This window comes from Nerophis ophidion, linkage group LG04, assembly GCF_033978795.1.
Source record: "Nerophis ophidion isolate RoL-2023_Sa linkage group LG04, RoL_Noph_v1.0, whole genome shotgun sequence".
NCBI classification, from domain to species: Eukaryota; Metazoa; Chordata; class Actinopteri; order Syngnathiformes; family Syngnathidae; genus Nerophis; species Nerophis ophidion.
This window is the reverse complement of record NC_084614.1, coordinates 83,723,519-83,741,777: the sequence shown is the minus strand read 5'-3', so window position 1 is coordinate 83,741,777 and position 18,259 is coordinate 83,723,519. Positions and strand designations below refer to the sequence as shown.

Sequence of the window (18,259 nt, the reverse complement as noted above, 5' to 3'; positions counted from 1 at the left end):
TTCCTAGAGCTCAAAAAAAGTCTGCGGGCTATAGAGCGTTTTCCGTTCGGGCTCCAGTACTCTGGAATGCCCTCCCGGTAACAGTTCGAGATGCTACCTCAGTAGAAGCATTTAAGTCTCATCTTAAAACTCATCTGTATACTCTAGCCTTTAAATAGACCTCCTTTTTAGACCAGTTGATCTGCCGCTTCTTTTCTTTCTCCTATGTCCCCCCCTCCCTTGTGGAGGGGGTCCGGTCCGATGACCATGGATGAAGTACTGGCTGTCCAGAGTCGAGACCCAGGATGGACCGCTCGTCGGGACCCAGGATGGACCGCTCGCCTGTATCGGTTGGGGACATCTCTACGCTGCTGATCCGCTTGAGATGGTTTCCTGTGGACGGGACTCTCACTGCTGTCTTGGAGCCACTATGGATTGAACTTTCACAGTATCATGTTAGACCCGCTCGACATCCATTGCTTTCGGTCCCCTAGAGGGGGGGGTTGCCCACATCTGAGGTCCTCTCCAAGGTTTCTCATAGTCAGCATTGTCACTGGCGTCCCACTGAATGTGAATTCTCCCTGCCCCCTGGGTGTGAGTTTTCCTTGCCCTTTTGTGGGTTCTTCCGAGGATGTTGTAGTCGTAATGATTTGTGCAGTCCTTTGAGACATTTGTGATTTGGGGCTATATAAATAAACATTGATTGATTTACAAAACTTTTGTTTTGAAGGGGGGATTGCAAACTTCCTGTTGATTTTTGTTGGGGGTTGTCAATCTATGAAATATAGGTCTAAGCAAGACCTACATAGAGGTTTTTGTTTCATGTCTCTCCGACATTCTTACCGGAAGTTACAAGCAATTTTGTCTGTGTTTTCTTCCTAGGAGCAGTTTTTTCAGTGTTTTATTCAAAACTTGCGCCAGAGCGCAATTTTGAGTTTTGGGGTTTGGTTTTTTCATTACATCGCAATATTCGCCAGTCCTTATGTGTGCGCCAAGTTTGGTGACTTTTGAAGCATTTTAAAGGGGTCAAATTACAGCGCAAAGAGGCAAAAATTGCATTTTTTGCGAACATTTTATTTTGAAGGGGTTATTGCCAACTTCCTGTAGATTTTTGCGGAAAGAAGTGAGTGTATGAAAATTGGGTCTAAGTCAGACCTACATAGGAGTTTTTGTTTCATGTCGCTATGACATTCCTAACAGAAGTTACATGCAGTTTTGTCTGTAATTTTTTTTCCTAGGGGGCGCTAGAGCGCAATTTTCATTTTGAGGGATTGGTTGCTTAATATGTTGGGAAGGTTTGCTATACCGACGTGTGTGTCAAATTTGGTGAGTTTTGAAGCATGTTAAGGGGGTCAAATTACAGCGCGTAGGTGCGGAATAATAATAAAACACAGCAGTTTCAAAAACATTTTATTAAAACAGACTATAAACTATCCTTAAAAGTGCTGCAGCTCCCACTAGCCTCCTGTAGGGGGCAGTGTCACATAAACTCCAAATAGTTATTTTCCGTGCAGCTCCCACTTCCGCCCTGCAGGGGGCAGCCTCACATTGTTTGAGGGCGCCTTCAAATCCCGCCACGAAGAAGTGTTGTTGGCGGAAAGTGGAGCCGAGCAGCACCTTCACTAAAGTCTTTTTTTTTATTTTGTCTTCTTCCTTCGAATGCTTCAACTTGTCCCGCCGCCGAGTTTCGCTTCTATACCCTCCGTGTTAGTCTCACCGCGGTAGGTTTTGTTTTCCTTTTTTCTTTTGAATTGATCACAGCCACGCTTCTTCGTTAGCTCGCCAGCTAGCTCCACGCTAGCAGTCCCATTGTGTGCTAACATGTCCGCGGGAGGAATTATCCGCGGGCCGGCGGGAAGCAACGACTGCCGCATCTACGTGGGGAATCTCCCCCCCGATATCCGCTCCAAGGACGTGGAAGACCTCTTCTACAAGTACGGCTCCATTCGGGACATTGACCTGAAGAACCGGCGAGGAGGACCACCTTTCGCCTTCGTGCAGTTCGAGGATCCCAGGTGGGCTGAGAATCGTGGAAAATTACACGCCATTATCTTTTTAACTCCTTAAAAAGTCTCCCGGTTTTACCAGATTGAGGCTATAACACATTTAAGTTCGTTTATTAAAATAAAACTCCTTAGCAACGTAATTTTAATGAACCCTTAAATCAATTAATCAATGTTTACTTATATAGCCCTAAATCACTAGTGTCTCAAAGGGCTGCAGAAACCACTACGACAGGGGTAGGGAACCTATGGCTTTAGAGCCAGGTGTGGCTCTCGGATAAATCTGAGCTAACAATCAATCAATCAATCAATGTTTACTTTTTTAGCCCTAAATCACTAATGTATTCATGGATCAATCAATCAATCAATCAATGTTTATTTATATAGCCCCAAATCACAAATGTCTCAAAGGACTGCACAAATCATTACGACTACAACATCCTCGGAAGAACCCACAAAAGGGCAAGGAAAACTCACACCCAGTGGGCAGGGAGAATTCACATCCAGTGGGACGCCAGTGACAATGCTGACTATGAGAAACCTTGGAGAGGATGTATATGCAGTTACTGTAGGGCCGGGCGATATGGCCATTTATTAATATCTCGATATTTTTTAGCCATATCATGATACACAATATATATCTCGATATTTTGCCGGCATAGCTCAGCGGGTAGATAGATAGATAGAGTTGTGGTGGTTCTTTTGGTTCATTTACATATAACTGCCACTAAGACATTTTCCCCTGCATGTAATTGATAGTGGCGTGTCACCACACCAAATTTAAAGCCACCAATATTATAGGGACGGCGTGGCGCAGTGGAGGAGTGGCCGTGCGCAACCCGAGGGTCCCTGGTTCAAATCCCACCTAGTACCAACCTCGTCACGTCCGTTGTGTCCTGAGCAAGACACTTCACCCTTGCTCCTGATGGGTGCTGGTTGGCGCCTTGCATGGCAGCTCCCTCCATCAGTGTGTGAATGTGTGTGTGAATGTGGAAGTAGTGTCAAAGCGCTTTGAGTACCTTGAAGGTAGAAAAGCGCTATACAAGTACAACCCATTTATTTATTTATTTAATGTCTCAAAGGGCTGCACAAACCACTACGACATCCTCGGTAGGCCCACATAAGGGCAAGGAAAACTCACAAATATAATTTGAAATGTAGACTCGAAACCAAATTAAAAAGAAAAAAATATATATTTTTTTCCCCCCTCATCATTTCCATTTTTTATTTTTGAAAAAGCTCCAGAGAGCCACTAGGGCGGCGCTAAAGAGCCGCATTCGGCTCCATAGCCGCTGGTTACCGACCCCTGCCCTATATCAATCAATTTTGTTTAACCAGGTAACGACTTGTTGATATTAAAATCCCCTTTTCAACAGCGACCCGACAAATAGGGCGGCAAAAAGTTGAAATAATGATTACAACAAGACAATACAACAGAACAGCAGTTATACCACAACAGGTCAAAAATGATTTAAAACAATTAATTAATAATGACATTTTAAAGCATATATATTGCCCAAGAACACATATCTTTCATTTTTTATGCATTCTAGGTTGTAAAATATCATACTTTATAACTAACTAGAGGGCTTCACGGTGGCAGAAGGGTTAGTGCGTCTGCCTCACAATACGAAGTTCCTGCAGTCCTGGGTTCAAATCCAGGCTCGGGATCTTTCTGTGTGGAGTTTGCATGTTCTCCCCGTGAATGCGTGGGTTCCCTCCGGGTACTCCGGCTTCCTCCCACCTCCAAAGACATGCACCTGGGGATAGGTTGATTGGCAACACTAAATGGTCCCTAGTGTGTGAATGTTGTCTGTCTATCTGTGTTGGCCCTGCGATGAGGTGGCGACTTGTCCAGGGTGTACCCTGCCTTCCGCCCGATTGTAGCTGAGATAGGCGCCAGCGCCCCCCGCGACCCCAAAAGGGAATAAGCGGTAGAAAATGGATGGCTGTAGACTCGTCAGACCACAGAACACTTTTCCACTTTGCATTAGTCCGTCTTAAATGAGCTCAGGCCCAGCGAAGCCGGCGGCGTTCCTTGGTTTTGTTGATAAATGGGTTTGGCTTTGCATAGCAGAGTTTTAACTTGCACTTACAGATGTAGCGACCAACTGTAGTTACTGACAGTGGTTTTATGAAGTGGTCCTGAGCCCATGTGGTGATATCCCTTACACACTGTCGCTTTTTGATGCAGTACCGCCTGAGGGATCAAAGGACCGTAATATCATCGCTTACGTGCAGTGATTGCTCCAGATTCTCTGAACCTTTTGTTGATTTTACGGGCCGTAGATGGTAAAATCCCTAAATTCCTTGCAATAGCTCGTTGAGAAATATTCTAAAACTGTTCGACACTTTGCTTACAAATTGGTGCCCCTCGCCCCATCCTTGTTTGTGAATTACTTAGCATTTAGTGGAAGCTGCTTTTATACCCAATCATGGCACCCACCTGTTCCCAATTAGCCTGCACACCTGTGGGATCTTCCAAATAAGTGTTTGATGAGCATTCCTCAACTTTATCATTGCTTAACAGGATAAGTAATGAATTATTCCACTTGTAATCACAGTGTTAAAAATAACGTTCAAAATATAAAACATTCTCATGGTTTTATTACGTTCAAGAGGTTGCGTTAATTGTAAGAAGTGATTTATTTATTATTGGTTAGTGTGGGGCTCGTCCTCCTGGGGGTTCTTCAGACCACCAAGCACCGACATAAGAGCCTGTTTCAGGGTTACAATATTTTATTTTTCAATAAGTCTCCCAATTGCTTTCCAGCAATTGTCTTTTTCTCTTTCGTTCTTGCTCGCGCTCTGACTCTAGCTTCGACCCCGTCTCTCCTCCTGGCTGCTGCTTATAACAAAGCGACAGGTGATTAGATAACAAGGCCCAGGTGGGCCGTCTACGCACCTGTCGCTGATTCCGAAGCCGGTACTGGCACACATCCTGCTTCGCTGCAGGCCCGCAGGCCACGCCCCTTCCACAGTTAGCTTCAGAATAACAATATTATTCCAAAGAATAAGAGACCTTTTATAAAATGCACGTGTTTATTTGTGTTCAGTGTTAAAAAAAAAATTATATGGCTCTTACAGAAATACATTTTTAAATATTTGGCTTTCTTGGCTCTTTCAGCTAAAAAGGTTCCCGACCCCGATTTGAAAAATAAAAAAAACTATTCAATTAATCCCTAAATACCTTATTTTAATTATTGTGCAGAAATATGGGGAAATACATATGTATGTATTACATACATATGTATATGTATTAACCAAATTTGTAATCGATGGCTTTATCCTTTTAACATTGGGAACACTATAATAATTCTGCCCACCTTAATCCACATTAAACTGCCTCAAGTTGTTGCTTTGATTAAATATAATGACAAAACCTTTTTTCTACATATAAAAAGTGCAACATTAAACAGTTTCAAGTCAACTCATCGTGCTTAATTTATTACAGCATTCGGGAAGCCTGTAGTTGACTTATTATGTAAATGTTATATTTTTGTCAACATGTGATAGCAGGGACCCTGCTATTCAAATCTAGGCTGCTACATTACTAATGATTCATGTAACTCCAGCTTGCTAGTAAATAAATAATATTTTAAAAATACAAGCAGCTCACTGGTAAGTGCTGCTATTTGAGCTATTTTTAGAACAGGCTAGCGGGCGACTCATCTGGTCCTTACGGGCGACCTGGTGCACGCGGGCACCGCGTTGGTGAACCCTGCTTTAACACATTTAAGTTTGTATATAAATTATAACTCCTTAAAATGTGAATATTTTAGGTCTTAATACATTTTTTGATCCGATTTCGATTCTTGCGACGCCAATTCAATTCCGAATCGGTTCGCGATTCAAACCAAATTCAATCTAATTGTCGCGCTGATACACGCAAGCCAAACCATTTGTGTCAAATTCCAAGTCACATTGCAATTGTGGGGAGAAATGTGGCAAAATTAGTAAAAAAAAGTAAAAAGTTAGTATGTAATTGTTTGCATGCTACAGTTAGCATGTGGCAAGTGCCAAATTATATGTAATTGCTAAATTAGCAACACAAAGGTTGGCGCATGTCAAGTAGCGAGTATATGGCTCTGGTGTTAAGGGTTGTGAAATTAGCACGCACAAAAAAAGTTAGCGTGTTAATGTTAGCATGTGTCAAGTACCAAGTTGTATGATTCTGATATGTATGGCTGCAAAATTTGCAACCGATGATAGCTTAGAAAATTAACATGGTAACTTTAGCACATGTCAAGTCCCAAGTTATATAAATCTGGGGTTGTATAATTAGCAAAAAATAGTTAGCATGCAAACGGTTAGCATGTGTCAAGTACCAAGTTATATGACTGGAGTAAAGGGTTGGAAAAATTAGCACACAAAAAAGTTAGCGTGTCAATGTTAGCATGCTAACGTTAACATGTGTCAAGTAACAAGTTAAATGACTCTGGGGAGGCAGGGTTATTGAGTTAGCACACAAAAATTAGCTTGTATCAAGTACCAAGTTGTATGATTCATGGGTTGTATAATGAGCAAAAAATAGTTAGCATGCAAACGGATAGCATGTGTCAAGTACCAAGTTGTATGACTCTGGAGTAAAGGGTTGGAAAAATTAGCACACAAAAAAGTTAGCGTGTCAATATTAGCATGCTAACGTTAACATGTGTCAAGTACCAAGTTGTATGATTCTGAGATGTATGGCTGCAATATTAGCAACAGATAATAGCATGTGTCAAGTAACAAGTTAAATGACTCTGGGGAGGCAGGGTTGTTAAGTTAGCACAAAAAAGGTAGCATGTGTCAAGTACCAAGTTGTATGATTCATGGGTTGTATAATGAGCAAAAAATAGTTAGCATGCAAACGGATAGCATGTGTCAAGTACCAAGTTGTATGACCCTGGAGTAAAGGGTTGGAAAAATTAGCACACAAAAAAGTTAGCGTGTCAATGTTAGCATGCTAACGTTAACATGTGTCAAGTAGCAAGTTGTATGATTCTGAGATGTATGGCTGCAATATTAGCAACAGATAATAGCATTTGTCAAGTAACAAGTTAAATGACTCTGGGGAGGCAGGGTTGTTAAGTTAGCACAAAAAAGTTAGCATGTGTCAAGTACCAAGTTATATGATTCATGAGTTGTATAACTAGCAAAAAATAGTTAGCATGAAAATCGATAGCATGTGTCAAGTACCAAGTTGTATGACTGGAGTAAAGGGTTGAAAAAATTAGCACACAAAAAAGTTAGCGTGTCAATGTTAACATGTGTCAAGTAGCAAGTTGTATGATTCTGAGATGTATGGCTGCAATGTTAGCAACAGATAATAGCATGTGTCAAGTAACAAGTTAAATGACTCTGGGGAGGCAGGGTTATTAAGTTAGCATAAAAAAATTAGCATGTGTCAAGTACCAAGTTCTATGATTCATGGGTTGTATAATTAGCAAAAAATAGTTAGCATGAAAACGGATAGCATGTGTCAAGTACCAAGTTATATGTCTCTGGAGTAAAGGGTTGGAAAAATTAGCACACAAAAAAGTTAGCGTGTCAATGTTAGCATGCTAACGTTAACGTGTGTCAAGTACCAAGTTATATGATTCTGGGCAAAGGGGTTGCAAAATTAACAAAAATAGTTAGTATCCTCTTGTTGAAATGGCGGCTAAATTAGCAATAAAAAATAATGTCTGCACATGTCATGTACAAAGTTATGATTCTGGGGTAAAGAATTGTAAAAAAAAAAAAAAGTTAGCATGTTAATGTTAGCATTTGTCTAGTGCAACAGGTGTTCATTCAGACTGACTTTGACAGGGATGCAGACGATGCTGTTTATGGTCGTGATGGCTACGACTACGATGGCTACCGCCTGCGTGTGGAGTTCCCCCGAAGCGGCCGAGGCGGCGCCGCAGGACCCCCGAGAGGACGCTACGGACCCCCCTCTCGGCGGTCAGAGTACCGGGTCATCGTGTCGGGTGTGCCGCGCGTTCCTCCCCAGGTTAGCCGCCGTCATCCAACGAACACCGGCTGACGTCTCCTTCCTCTGTCCAGGTCTGCCCCCCAGTGGGAGCTGGCAGGACCTGAAGGATCACATGCGGGAGGCGGGCGACGTCTGTTACGCCGACGTCAACCGCGACGGCAGCGGCGTGGTGGAGTTTGTGCGCAAAGAGGACATGACCTACGCCGTCCACAAGTTGGACAACAGCAAGTTCCGCTCCCATGAGGTAGGCCCAATGTGAAACCGTCCACTTAAGTCAGGGCTGACTGAAAAATCAAAGTATGTGATATTTTTCTTTTTTAAAAGCAATACAATAGTTGTTTTTTTACCTTTATGGCTTTCCTCAAGTTTGGTCCCCGATTTCCGGAAGGGTTTCAGTCATAATTAAAGCTGCAAGCAGCGTTGGTCGGGTCCGCCTTTGGCCGCTGCCAAGCCCTGGTCTAAGTCAGACCTACATAGAGGTCTTTGTTTCATGTCTCTACGACATTCCTAACCGAAGTTACAAGCAGTTTTGTCAGGGTTTTTTCCTAGGGGGCGCTAAAGCGCAGTTATGACTTTAGGGGTTTGGTTTTTTATTAGATGGCAATTTTCGCCAGTCCTGATGTGTGTGTAAAATTTGGTGAGTTTTGAAGCATGTTAAGGGGGTGAAATTACAGATCGGCGTTTCTGGATGTTGTTGATAAATGGCTTTCGCTTGGCATAGTAGAGCTTTAACTTGCACTTTGAAGCATTTTAAGGGGGTCAAATTACAGCTCAAAGAGGCAAAAATGACATTTTTTAGGAAACTTTGTGCATTTGTTCTTTGAAGGCGCGTAAAATCAAAACCGGAGCAGTAATCAAAACTTTGTTGGATAGTTTTAATCAAAAGGGTTCAATCTCTCTCCTGTGCGAGTTTGAAGCCGAAACGACAAACGCACTCAGAGGAGTTTACGTTTGAAAAAGGTGACAGGTTTTTACAAAACTTTTATTTTGAAGGGGTAATTTTTAACTTCCTGTTGATTTTTGCCAAGGATGTCAATTATCTAAATGTAGGTCTAAGTGAGACCTACATAGAAGTTTTTGTTTCATGTCTTTACTGTGGAGTCCTTTGCCATGGGCCAAGGACCCTATTGAAACTGCTGTGTTTTATTATTATTCCGCACCTACGCGCTGTAATTTGACCCCCTTAACATGCTTCAAAACTCACCAAATTTGACACACACGTCGGTATAGCAAACCTTCCCAACATATTAAGCAACCAATCCCCCAAAATGAAATTTGCGCTCTAGCGCCCCCTAGGAAAAAATTACAGACAAAACTGCATGTAACTTCTGTTAGGAATGTCATAGCGACATGAAACAAAAACTCCTACGTAGGTCTGACTTAGACCCAATTTTCATACACTCACTTCTTTCAGCAAAAATCTACAGGAAGTTGGCAAAAACCCCTTCAAAATAAAATTTTTGCAAAAAATGCAATTTTTGTCTCTTTGCGCTGTAATTTGACCCCTTTAAAATGCTTCAAAAGTTACCAAACTTGGCGCACACATAAGGACTGGCGAATATTGTGATCTAATGAAAAAACCAAACCCCAAAATTCAAAATTGCGCTCTGGCGCTATTTTTGAATAAAACACTGAAAAAACTGCTCCTAGGAAGAAAACACAGACAAAATTGCTTGTAACTTCCGGTAAGAATGTCGGAGAGACATGACACAAAAACCTCTATGTAGGTCTCGCTTAGACCTACATTTCATAGATTGACAACCCCCAACAAAAATCAACAGGAAGTTTGCAATCCCCCCTTCAAAACAAAAGTTTTGTAAAAACCGGTCACCTTTCTTCAAACATTATCTCCTCTGAGTACGCTTGTTGTTTTGGCTTCAAACTCGCACAGGAGAGAGATCGAACCCTTCTGATTAAAAGTATAGAACAGAGTTTTGATAAGTTCTCAGGTTTTGATTTTACGCGCCTTCAAAGAACCCCTGTGCAAAGTCTCCCTAAAAAATGTCAGGAGCCGGAGCGCGAGCGAGAACGAAAGAGAAAAATACAATTGCTGGAAAGCAACTGAGAGACTTATTGAAAAATAAAACAACCCTGAAACGGGCTCATGTCGGTGCTTGGTGGTCTGAAGAACCTTTAATAAATAACTTCTTAACGCAACTTCTTGAACAGGTGCGGTAGTAAACGGATGGATGGACTAAAAATGCATGAGAATGTTTTATGTTTTGAACATTATTTTGAACACTTATTACAAGTGTAATTATTCATTACTTATCATGTTAAACAATGTCAGCTCAGATTTATCCGAGAGCCAGATGCAGTCATCATTAGAGCCACATCTGGCTCTGGAGCCATAGGTTCCTACCCCTGCACTAACCCTTCGGCCACCGAGTGGGTCGGTGTCAAGTGCCGGGTTGTTTCCCCCCCGAATGAGTGTTAAAGTTCCCTAACGTGTTCTTTTTGTTGTGTCGCAGGGCGAGACGGCGTACATCCGCGTGAGGATGGACGGCCAGCGCAGCCCCAGCTTCGACCGCTCCCGCAGCAGAAGCCGCAGCAAGAGCCGATCGCGCAGCTTCTCGCCTCGCCGCGGCCGGGCCTCGCCGCGCTACTCCCCCCGGCGCTCCAACACCCGCTCCCGCTCCCGCACCTAAAAGGAGGATAGATGCCCGCCTGACACACGGCCGCAAATAATCTCCCGTATTTGTTGTGTCTTCCATTTTCATCTTCTCCGTTGCCCCTTTCCTACCCTCACTGTGAGCTGGGTGTGTTTTTTTTTTGTTTTTTTTTTCATTCTTTTTTCACCATTCTTTCTTTTTTTTTTTTCTTCAAGCCATCTCTCTTTCCTGCACCTGTTAATGCTGCGCTTTGCTTTCCTTTTTGTCTCCAAAGCATATGTGGCTGACCTTCTTGTGTGTCTCTCTGTAGAGTTCAGAGCAGCAGGATAGGATGGGAAGACAGTTCAAATTAGGATAAGCAGGAAGGAGGAGGAGGAGGAGGAGGAAACAAATGTGGCACGCAATGGTATGATGGTTGTGTCTCCTGTCAGGCTGTTAATGTTTCACCGTACCTTTTCCTCAAATGGAGTTTTTTGTTGTTGTTTTTTTTCTCTTTTTTTTGCCCCCCCTCTCTTCCAGAGGGTTCCTAGGTTTAAATGAAAGGCTCCTCTTTGCTTGTATCAAATGTAGATATTTTCTAAGTTCATGCCCAGCTGTGATTCTAACTCTTTGGTTCTGCTGGTATTCCGAAGGTTCGGACTGGGCACCCATTCCGGAGCCGGATCAGGATTTAGGATTTAGTTCATCAGGATGGAAACGTGGATCAGGAGCGTTGGAGGTTTTTTTTTTTTTTCTTTCCTTTTTTTTTTTTACCACGTCCACCAATGTGCCGATTAAAGCGGGATCGTTGTAGGTGACTTCCGACTAATTTGGCTTGACAACAAACAATAACATTTAGTTACTATTTTCCACTAGTGGCAGTGTTGTGATTTTTCAGCTTCTTCCTTTTTTTTTTTTTTTTTTAAATAAACGTACGGAAAGGACGCGCTTGGATGAAAAACCGCAAGGCTGGGAGGTGCAGGATGGAGCCAGACGGTCGAGGGAGGGAGGCAGAGGGAGGGTTTGTATCTCAGCTCCACCTTTTTTCTGTTTTTCTTAAGTAGAGTCGCCGCTGTCATAAGAGCTTTATTCTCTTTTAATAAAAAAAAATCAAAACAAAAGTCGGATTTCTGGCGCTTATTGCTTCTATACCAAGTTATATGACTCGAGGGTAAACGGTTGCCGCGGAATTAAAGAAAAAAGGTAAAATTTGAAAAAATGAGTTAGCACTTTACTAGTAGCATACTAATGTTAGCACACTAACAGTTAACAGCTGTCACATACCAAGTTATATGAGTCGAGGGTAAACGGTTGCTGCGAAAATTAAAAAAAAGTAAAATTTGAAAAAATGAGTTAGCACTTTACTAGTAGCCTACTATTGTTAGCACACTAACAGTTAACAGCTTTCACATACCAAGTTATATGAGTCGAGGGTAAACGGTTGCTGCGAAAATTAAAAAAAAGTAAAATTTGAAAAAATGAGTTAGCACTTTACTAGTAGCCTACTATTGTTAGCACACTAACAGTTAACAGCTTTCACATACCAAGTTATATGACTCGAGGGTAGAAGGTTGCAAAATCTGCTCAAAAAGCTAGCAATTTAATGTTTGTATGCTAACATAAACATGCATACAGTTAGCATGTTTCAAGTACATAGTTATATGACTTGATTGATTGATACTATGTGTGTGTATACATATATATATGTGTGTGTGTATGTATATGTTTATATATATATGTGTGTGTGTATACATATAATTATGTGTATAAGTATGTATATATGTATACATTAGTGTATATGTGTAAATAAATAAATATGTACATTTATGTATATATGTATACATATGTGTATACAAATAAACAAATTATATGTATGTATGTATACATATGTGTATATATATAAATACATAAATTATATGTATACATATATATATACGGTATATATGACACATATATATATATATATACATACATATATATAGACACATATACATGCATACATACACATATATACAGACATACATATATATGTATATATAGACACATATATATATATACATACATGCATACATACACATATATACAGACATATACATATATATGTATATATAGACACATATATATATATATATATATACATACATACATGCACACACACACACATATGTATACCCCCGCCCGATTGTAGCTGAGATAGGCACCAGCACCCCGCGACCCCAAAAGGAATAAGCGGTAGGAAATGGATGTACGGATATATATAAATACACACATATATATATATACTATATATATACATACACACATACTGTATATATTATATATAATTTATATAATATATATACACTGATATATATATATATACATACATGTACACATATATATACACATGTATATAATTGATATGTGTATATATATGTATGTGTGTATATGTATACTGTATGTGTGTGTGTATATATATATTATGCATATGTGTATATGTATATCCATTTTCTACCGCTTATCCCTTTTGGGATTGCGGGGGGTACTCGAGCCTATCTCTATTTTAGCCATGTATATATATATACACATACAAATAATTATTATTACTTTAAATAATTATGTCTACTAGGAAAATTATATAGTCATAAATCCAGCGTGATGACATGGAAAATATTTTTTTTGTTTGTTTTATTGTGAAATAAAAAAAATATATAACTCCGTAATAATGACAGAGAACAATAAAAATGTCATGGAAACACATTCTAAAAGACATAAAACTATTGCAATCAAATGAGTAAGGGGTATTTATTTTTTAAGTGTTCTCCCTCACACTTATCTTTTTCTTTTTTTAATTTTTTAAGTTAGTGTTTCAATAAATAGTTTTTTGTAGATTATTCACAAAATGTATGATATACATTTTTGTTAAAATTATATTCTATTGTTGAAATTTAGTTTTTTTTTTTTTAATTACACTCTTTGAGTGTACACACTCCGGTTCACTAGGGGGCGGTCTGCTCCTCACAAAGCGCCAGGAAACGACGAAGAAGAAGAACCCGGACGTGAAGCGACGACATCATGGCGGCCCAAGCCGGGCTACCGGCGTTCCCGCCTGCCGCCACCCCGGCCGCCGCGCCTGTATTCCCCGCAGTGGCTCTGTCAGCCGACGCCGCCCCGTTCAGCCCCCAAGGCGCCGGCGGCTGGCAGTCGGACGCCGAGCGACTCTTCTCCCGCTGTGCCGCCAAGCTGCGAGTGTTGCGGGCTGACTCTGCGCAGCTTCGGGAGGAACTCAACCTGCTTTTTGACCAACTTATCTCACAAAACTTCAACAAAACTCTGGAGCCCAACATCAACATTCAACCCGAGGTGACTATTTCTCATCACAATAATAATAATAGAACTTAAAAAAAACTTTTAGCTCTTATTTCCAAAATTGTGTACACTACTGAATTCAACAATGTTCATTTATATATCCCTAAAGACCTACTAAAATGCGATTTTCTTATTTAAACGGAGATAGCAGGTCCATTCTATGTGTCATACTTCATCATTTTGCAATATTGCCATATTTTTGCTGAAAGCATTTAGTAGAGAACATCGACGATAAAGTTCGCCACTTTTGGTCGCTATTAAAAAAGCCTTGCCTGTACCGGAAGTAGCAGACGATGTGCGCGTGACGTCACGGCTTGTAGGGCTCCTCCCATCCTCACGTTGTTTATAATTATGGCCACCAGCAGCTAGAGCGATTCGGACCGAGGAAGCGACAATTTCCCCATTAATTTGGTCGAGGATGAAATATTCGATTTGGATAAGAGTGAAGGACTAGAAGAAGTGAATTATATTTATATAGCGCTTTTCTCAAGTGACTCAAGGCGCTTTACATAGTGACACCCAATATCTAAGTTACATTTAAACCAGTGTGGGTGGCACTGGGAGCAGGTGGGTAAAGTGTCTTGCCAAAGGACACAACGGCAGTGACTAGGATGGCGGAAGCGGGAATCGAACCTGCAACCCTCAAGTTGCTGACACGGTCACTCTACCAACCGAGCTATGCCGCCCCAGAAAAAAGAAGAAAAAAAAAGGCTAGGGCAGTGAGAACGATTCAGATGTTATTAGACACATTTACTAGGATCATTCTGGAAAATCCCTTATCTGCCTATTGTGTTATGTTTTAGTGAGATTATATAGTACCTGAAAGTCAGAGGGGTGTGGCCACGGGTGTGTTGACCGCCATTGTCTCCGGTGGGAGGAGGTAATAGTCCGCAGCAGGACGCGAGCTCCGCTGATATCTCTGGTAAGAGCCGACTTATTACCACAATTTTCTCACCGAAACCTGCCGGTTGACATGTGGTCGGGAACCATGTTTGTGAATTAGTGTGAATTATATTTATATAGCGCTTTTCTCTAGTGACTCAAAGCGCTTTACATAGTGAAACCCAATATCTAAGTTACATTTAAAGCAGTGTGGGTGGCACTGGGAGCAGGTGGGTAAAGTGCCTTGCCCAAGGTCACAACGGCAGTGACTAGAGTGGCGGAACCGGGAATCGAACCTGCAACCCTCAAGTTGCTAGCAGGGCCACTCTACCAACCGAGCTATGCCGCCCTTTGCCTTCGGGAATTTTAAACAAGGAAACGCCGGCTGTGTTTTTGTGGCCAAAGGCAGCCGCAATACACCGCTTCCCACCTACATCTTTCTTCTTTGACGTCTCCATTATTAATTGAACAAACTACAAAAGATTCAGCAACACAGATGTCCAGAATACTGTGTAATTATGCAATTAAATCAGACTACTTATAGCTTGGATCGGGCTGGAAAAAAATGTCTGCCACAACCCGAGACGTCATCATAGGCGTTATTTTCAACAGGATACTTTGCGGGAAATTTAAAATTGTAATTTAGTAAACTAAAGCGGCCGTATTGTCATGTGTTGCAATGTTAATATTTCATCATTGATATATAAACTATCAGACTGCACAAACCACAACGACATCCTCGGTAGAGCCTACAAAAGGGCAAGGAAAAACTCACCCCAGTGGGACGTCAGTGACAATGATGACTATGAGAAACCTTGGAGAGGACCGCATATGTGGTTGCATGTGTTGTTGATTAAATGGCTTTGCATAGCAGAGTTTTAACTTGCACTTACAGATGTAGCGACCAACTGTAGTTACTGACAGTGGTTTTCTGAAGTGTTCCTAAGCCCACGTGGTGATATCCTTTACACACCGATGTCGCTTTTTCATGCAGTATCGCCTGAGGGATAAAAGATTGTGGATTTATGAGCTAAGATGTGTTTACGGTTATAAAAAACAAACATGCTCTTTAAATTTCAGGATGTGTGTGCCTTGCTGAAGAACGCCAGCCGCCTGGTTGCGCTCAGTCAGGAACATCTGGTGGTCAAACTCTGCAAGCTCGAGCATCACCTCCTCAACCAGCTGAAGGTACTTCCTGCTAACATGCTAACACGGCCTTTTGCTGGGAAGGAACACGCCAAATATGTAAAACACCAGTTTCTTTTGATTGAGACGCGTGCCGCCCTGCCATCAGTAGGTTGTGAGTTCAAACCCCGACCCAAGTCGATAAAAAATGGGTGCCATTACTTCCCTGCTTGGCATTCAGCATCTAGGGTTGGAATTGGGGGTTAAATCACCTAAAATTATTCCCGGGCGTGGCCACCGCTGCTGCTCACTGCTCCCCTCACCTCCCAGGGGGAGATCAAGGGTGATGGGTCGAATGCAGAGAATAATTTCGCCACATGTGTGTGTGTGTGTGTGTGTGTGTGTGTGTGTGTGTGTGTGTGTGTGTGTGATTAACATTGGTACTTTAACTTTTAACTATGAACACACACACACACACATTCATGTATTTTTGACCTTCTTGGGACCTGCAAAAATCGCCTTCCTCTTTAGGACCACCCTTTCTAGATCTATAAAGATTTGTATTTACCACTTTAATTATATACACAAAGTATGCAAATATAAAAAAAAGGTAAGCTTTTAATTGATTCATATATATATTTTTTGTTCATACCTGGTTTTTATCATTATTTACTTAGTTATTACAATATGTCTAGATATACATATTTATTTTTTTTATTAATTTTGAGCAAAGGGGGTGCATTTCAATTTCTTGCACACACTTGTTATTACATATGTTGGCCAGAGGGGGAGCACTTCAAATTTTTTACACATACTTGTTATTTCATATGTTGACTAGAGGAGAGGACTTTTACCTTTTATTATTCTTCTTTCACCTTTTATTTACCTTCTTTTACTTTCTGTATTTCTTCTTTTACCTTTTTATTTACCGTATTTTACTTTTTATTTACATTCTATTCACATGCTTTTGCTTTTATTCATCTTCTTTCACCTTTTATTTACCTTCTTTCACTTTTTATGTTTCTTCTTTTACCTTTTTATTTACCGTATTTTACTTTTTATTTACATTATTTTACATAGTTTTTTCTTTTATTCATCTTCTTTCACCTTTTATTTACTTCATTGACTTTTTAGGTACCTTTTATTTACCTTCTTCGACCGTATTTTACCTTGTTTCTTCTTCTTTTACCTTCTATTTCCCCTCTTTTACCTTTTATCCATCCATCCATTTTCTACTGATCGCCCATCTTGGGCTCGGTTGTCTTACCTTTTTTATTTACTTTATTTTACTGTTTACTTACATTCTTTTTATTTGTCTTTGTTCACCTTTGATATACCTTTTTTTTGTACCTTTTTATGTAGTTTCTGTTGACCATCTTTTACGTACTGTAATTTACCTTCTGTTTACCTCCTTATTTACCTTTTTATTTACATTCTTTTACCGTTTATTTACATTCTGTTCGCTTAGTTCTACCTTTTTATTTGTCTTACTTTACCTTTTATTTACGTCCTTACATTTTTATTATTCTTCTTTCACCTTTTTGTTTTACTTCTTTTACCTTTTTATTTACATTCTTTTTCTTTCTATATTTCTTCTTTTACCTTTTCATTTACCGTATTTTAGTTTTTATTCACATTATTTTGCCATTTATTTACATCCTTTATCTTTTATTCTTCTTTCAACTTTTATTTACTTGTTTTCAACTTTTATATACCTTTTTTTACTTTCTATATTTCACTTTTTACCTTTTCATTTACCGTATTTTACTTTTATTTACATCATTTGACCATTTATTTACATTTTATTCACGTTTTTTTTCTTTTATTCATCTTCTTTCACCTTTTATTTACTTCATTGACTTTTTATTTACTTTTTTTTGACCGTATTTTACCTTGTTTCATCTTCTTTTACCTTTCATCCGTCCATCCATTTCCTACTGCTTGTCCCTATCGGGGTGGAGGGGACAGCTGGAGCCTATCACATGTCTTTTACCTTTTATTTAGATTTTTTTACCGTTTATTTACATTCTGTTCACTTGGTTTCACCTTTTTATTTGTCTTACTTTACCTTTTATTTACTTCCTTCTTGCACCTTTTATTTATTTATTTTTTACCTTTTTTATTTAGTTTCTGTTGACCATCTTTTACTTTTTATGTACTTTAATTTACCTTCTGTTTACCTCCTTCATTTACTTTTTATTTACATTCTTTTACCGTTTACTTATTGATCTTCTTTCAGCTTTTATTTACTTCATTGACTTTTTATTTATCTTATTTCACCTTTTATTGACTTTATTTCACCTTTGATGTACCTGTTTACCTTTTATTTAACTTTTAATTCACTTCTAATACTTTTTACCTTTAATTCAGGT

At 40.0% G+C, this 18,259-nt stretch overlaps 2 protein-coding genes across 3 annotated transcripts in view; both read left to right on the top strand.

The window, feature by feature from the left end:
- Positions 1-1,517: 1,517 nt before the first annotated feature.
- LOC133552077 (serine/arginine-rich splicing factor 1B-like) lies at positions 1,518-11,463 on the top strand. Of its 2 annotated transcripts, XR_009806614.1 has the most exons (5): positions 1,518-1,994; positions 7,776-7,936; positions 8,013-8,185; positions 10,413-10,700; positions 10,864-11,463. XR_009806614.1 is itself a non-coding variant. In XM_061899392.1 (4 exons), the coding sequence occupies exons 1-4, from the start codon at positions 1,801-1,803 to the stop codon at positions 10,587-10,589; spliced, it is 705 nt and encodes a 234-aa protein (XP_061755376.1). In that variant the 5' UTR covers positions 1,518-1,800; the 3' UTR covers positions 10,590-11,463. The 2 variants fall into 2 exon arrangements, 1 of the variants encoding a protein (XP_061755376.1); XM_061899392.1 differs by having other exon boundaries at positions 10,413-11,463.
- Positions 11,464-13,527: 2,064 nt separating this feature from the next.
- heatr6 (HEAT repeat containing 6) overlaps positions 13,528-18,259 on the top strand; it is a 53,697-nt gene continuing 48,965 nt past the window's right edge. The window contains exons 1-2 of the mRNA XM_061899390.1: positions 13,528-13,874; positions 15,843-15,950. Coding sequence (XP_061755374.1) covers positions 13,587-13,874; positions 15,843-15,950 — 396 coding nt within the window. The 5' untranslated portion in view covers positions 13,528-13,586. The remainder of the gene's footprint in view (positions 13,875-15,842; positions 15,951-18,259) is intronic.

Bases quoted from the DNA above. Each gene is read 5' to 3' on its own strand.
- LOC133552077 (XM_061899392.1), top strand. From the start codon at position 1,801: ATGTCCGCGGGAGGAATTATCCGCGGGCCGGCGGGAAGCAACGACTGC. The intron at 7,937-8,012 runs GTGTGCCGCGCG...TCCTCTGTCCAG, and splicing joins GTACCGGGTCATCGTGTCGG to GTCTGCCCCCCAGTGGGAGC. The intron at 8,186-10,412 runs GTAGGCCCAATG...GTTGTGTCGCAG, and splicing joins GCAAGTTCCGCTCCCATGAG to GGCGAGACGGCGTACATCCG.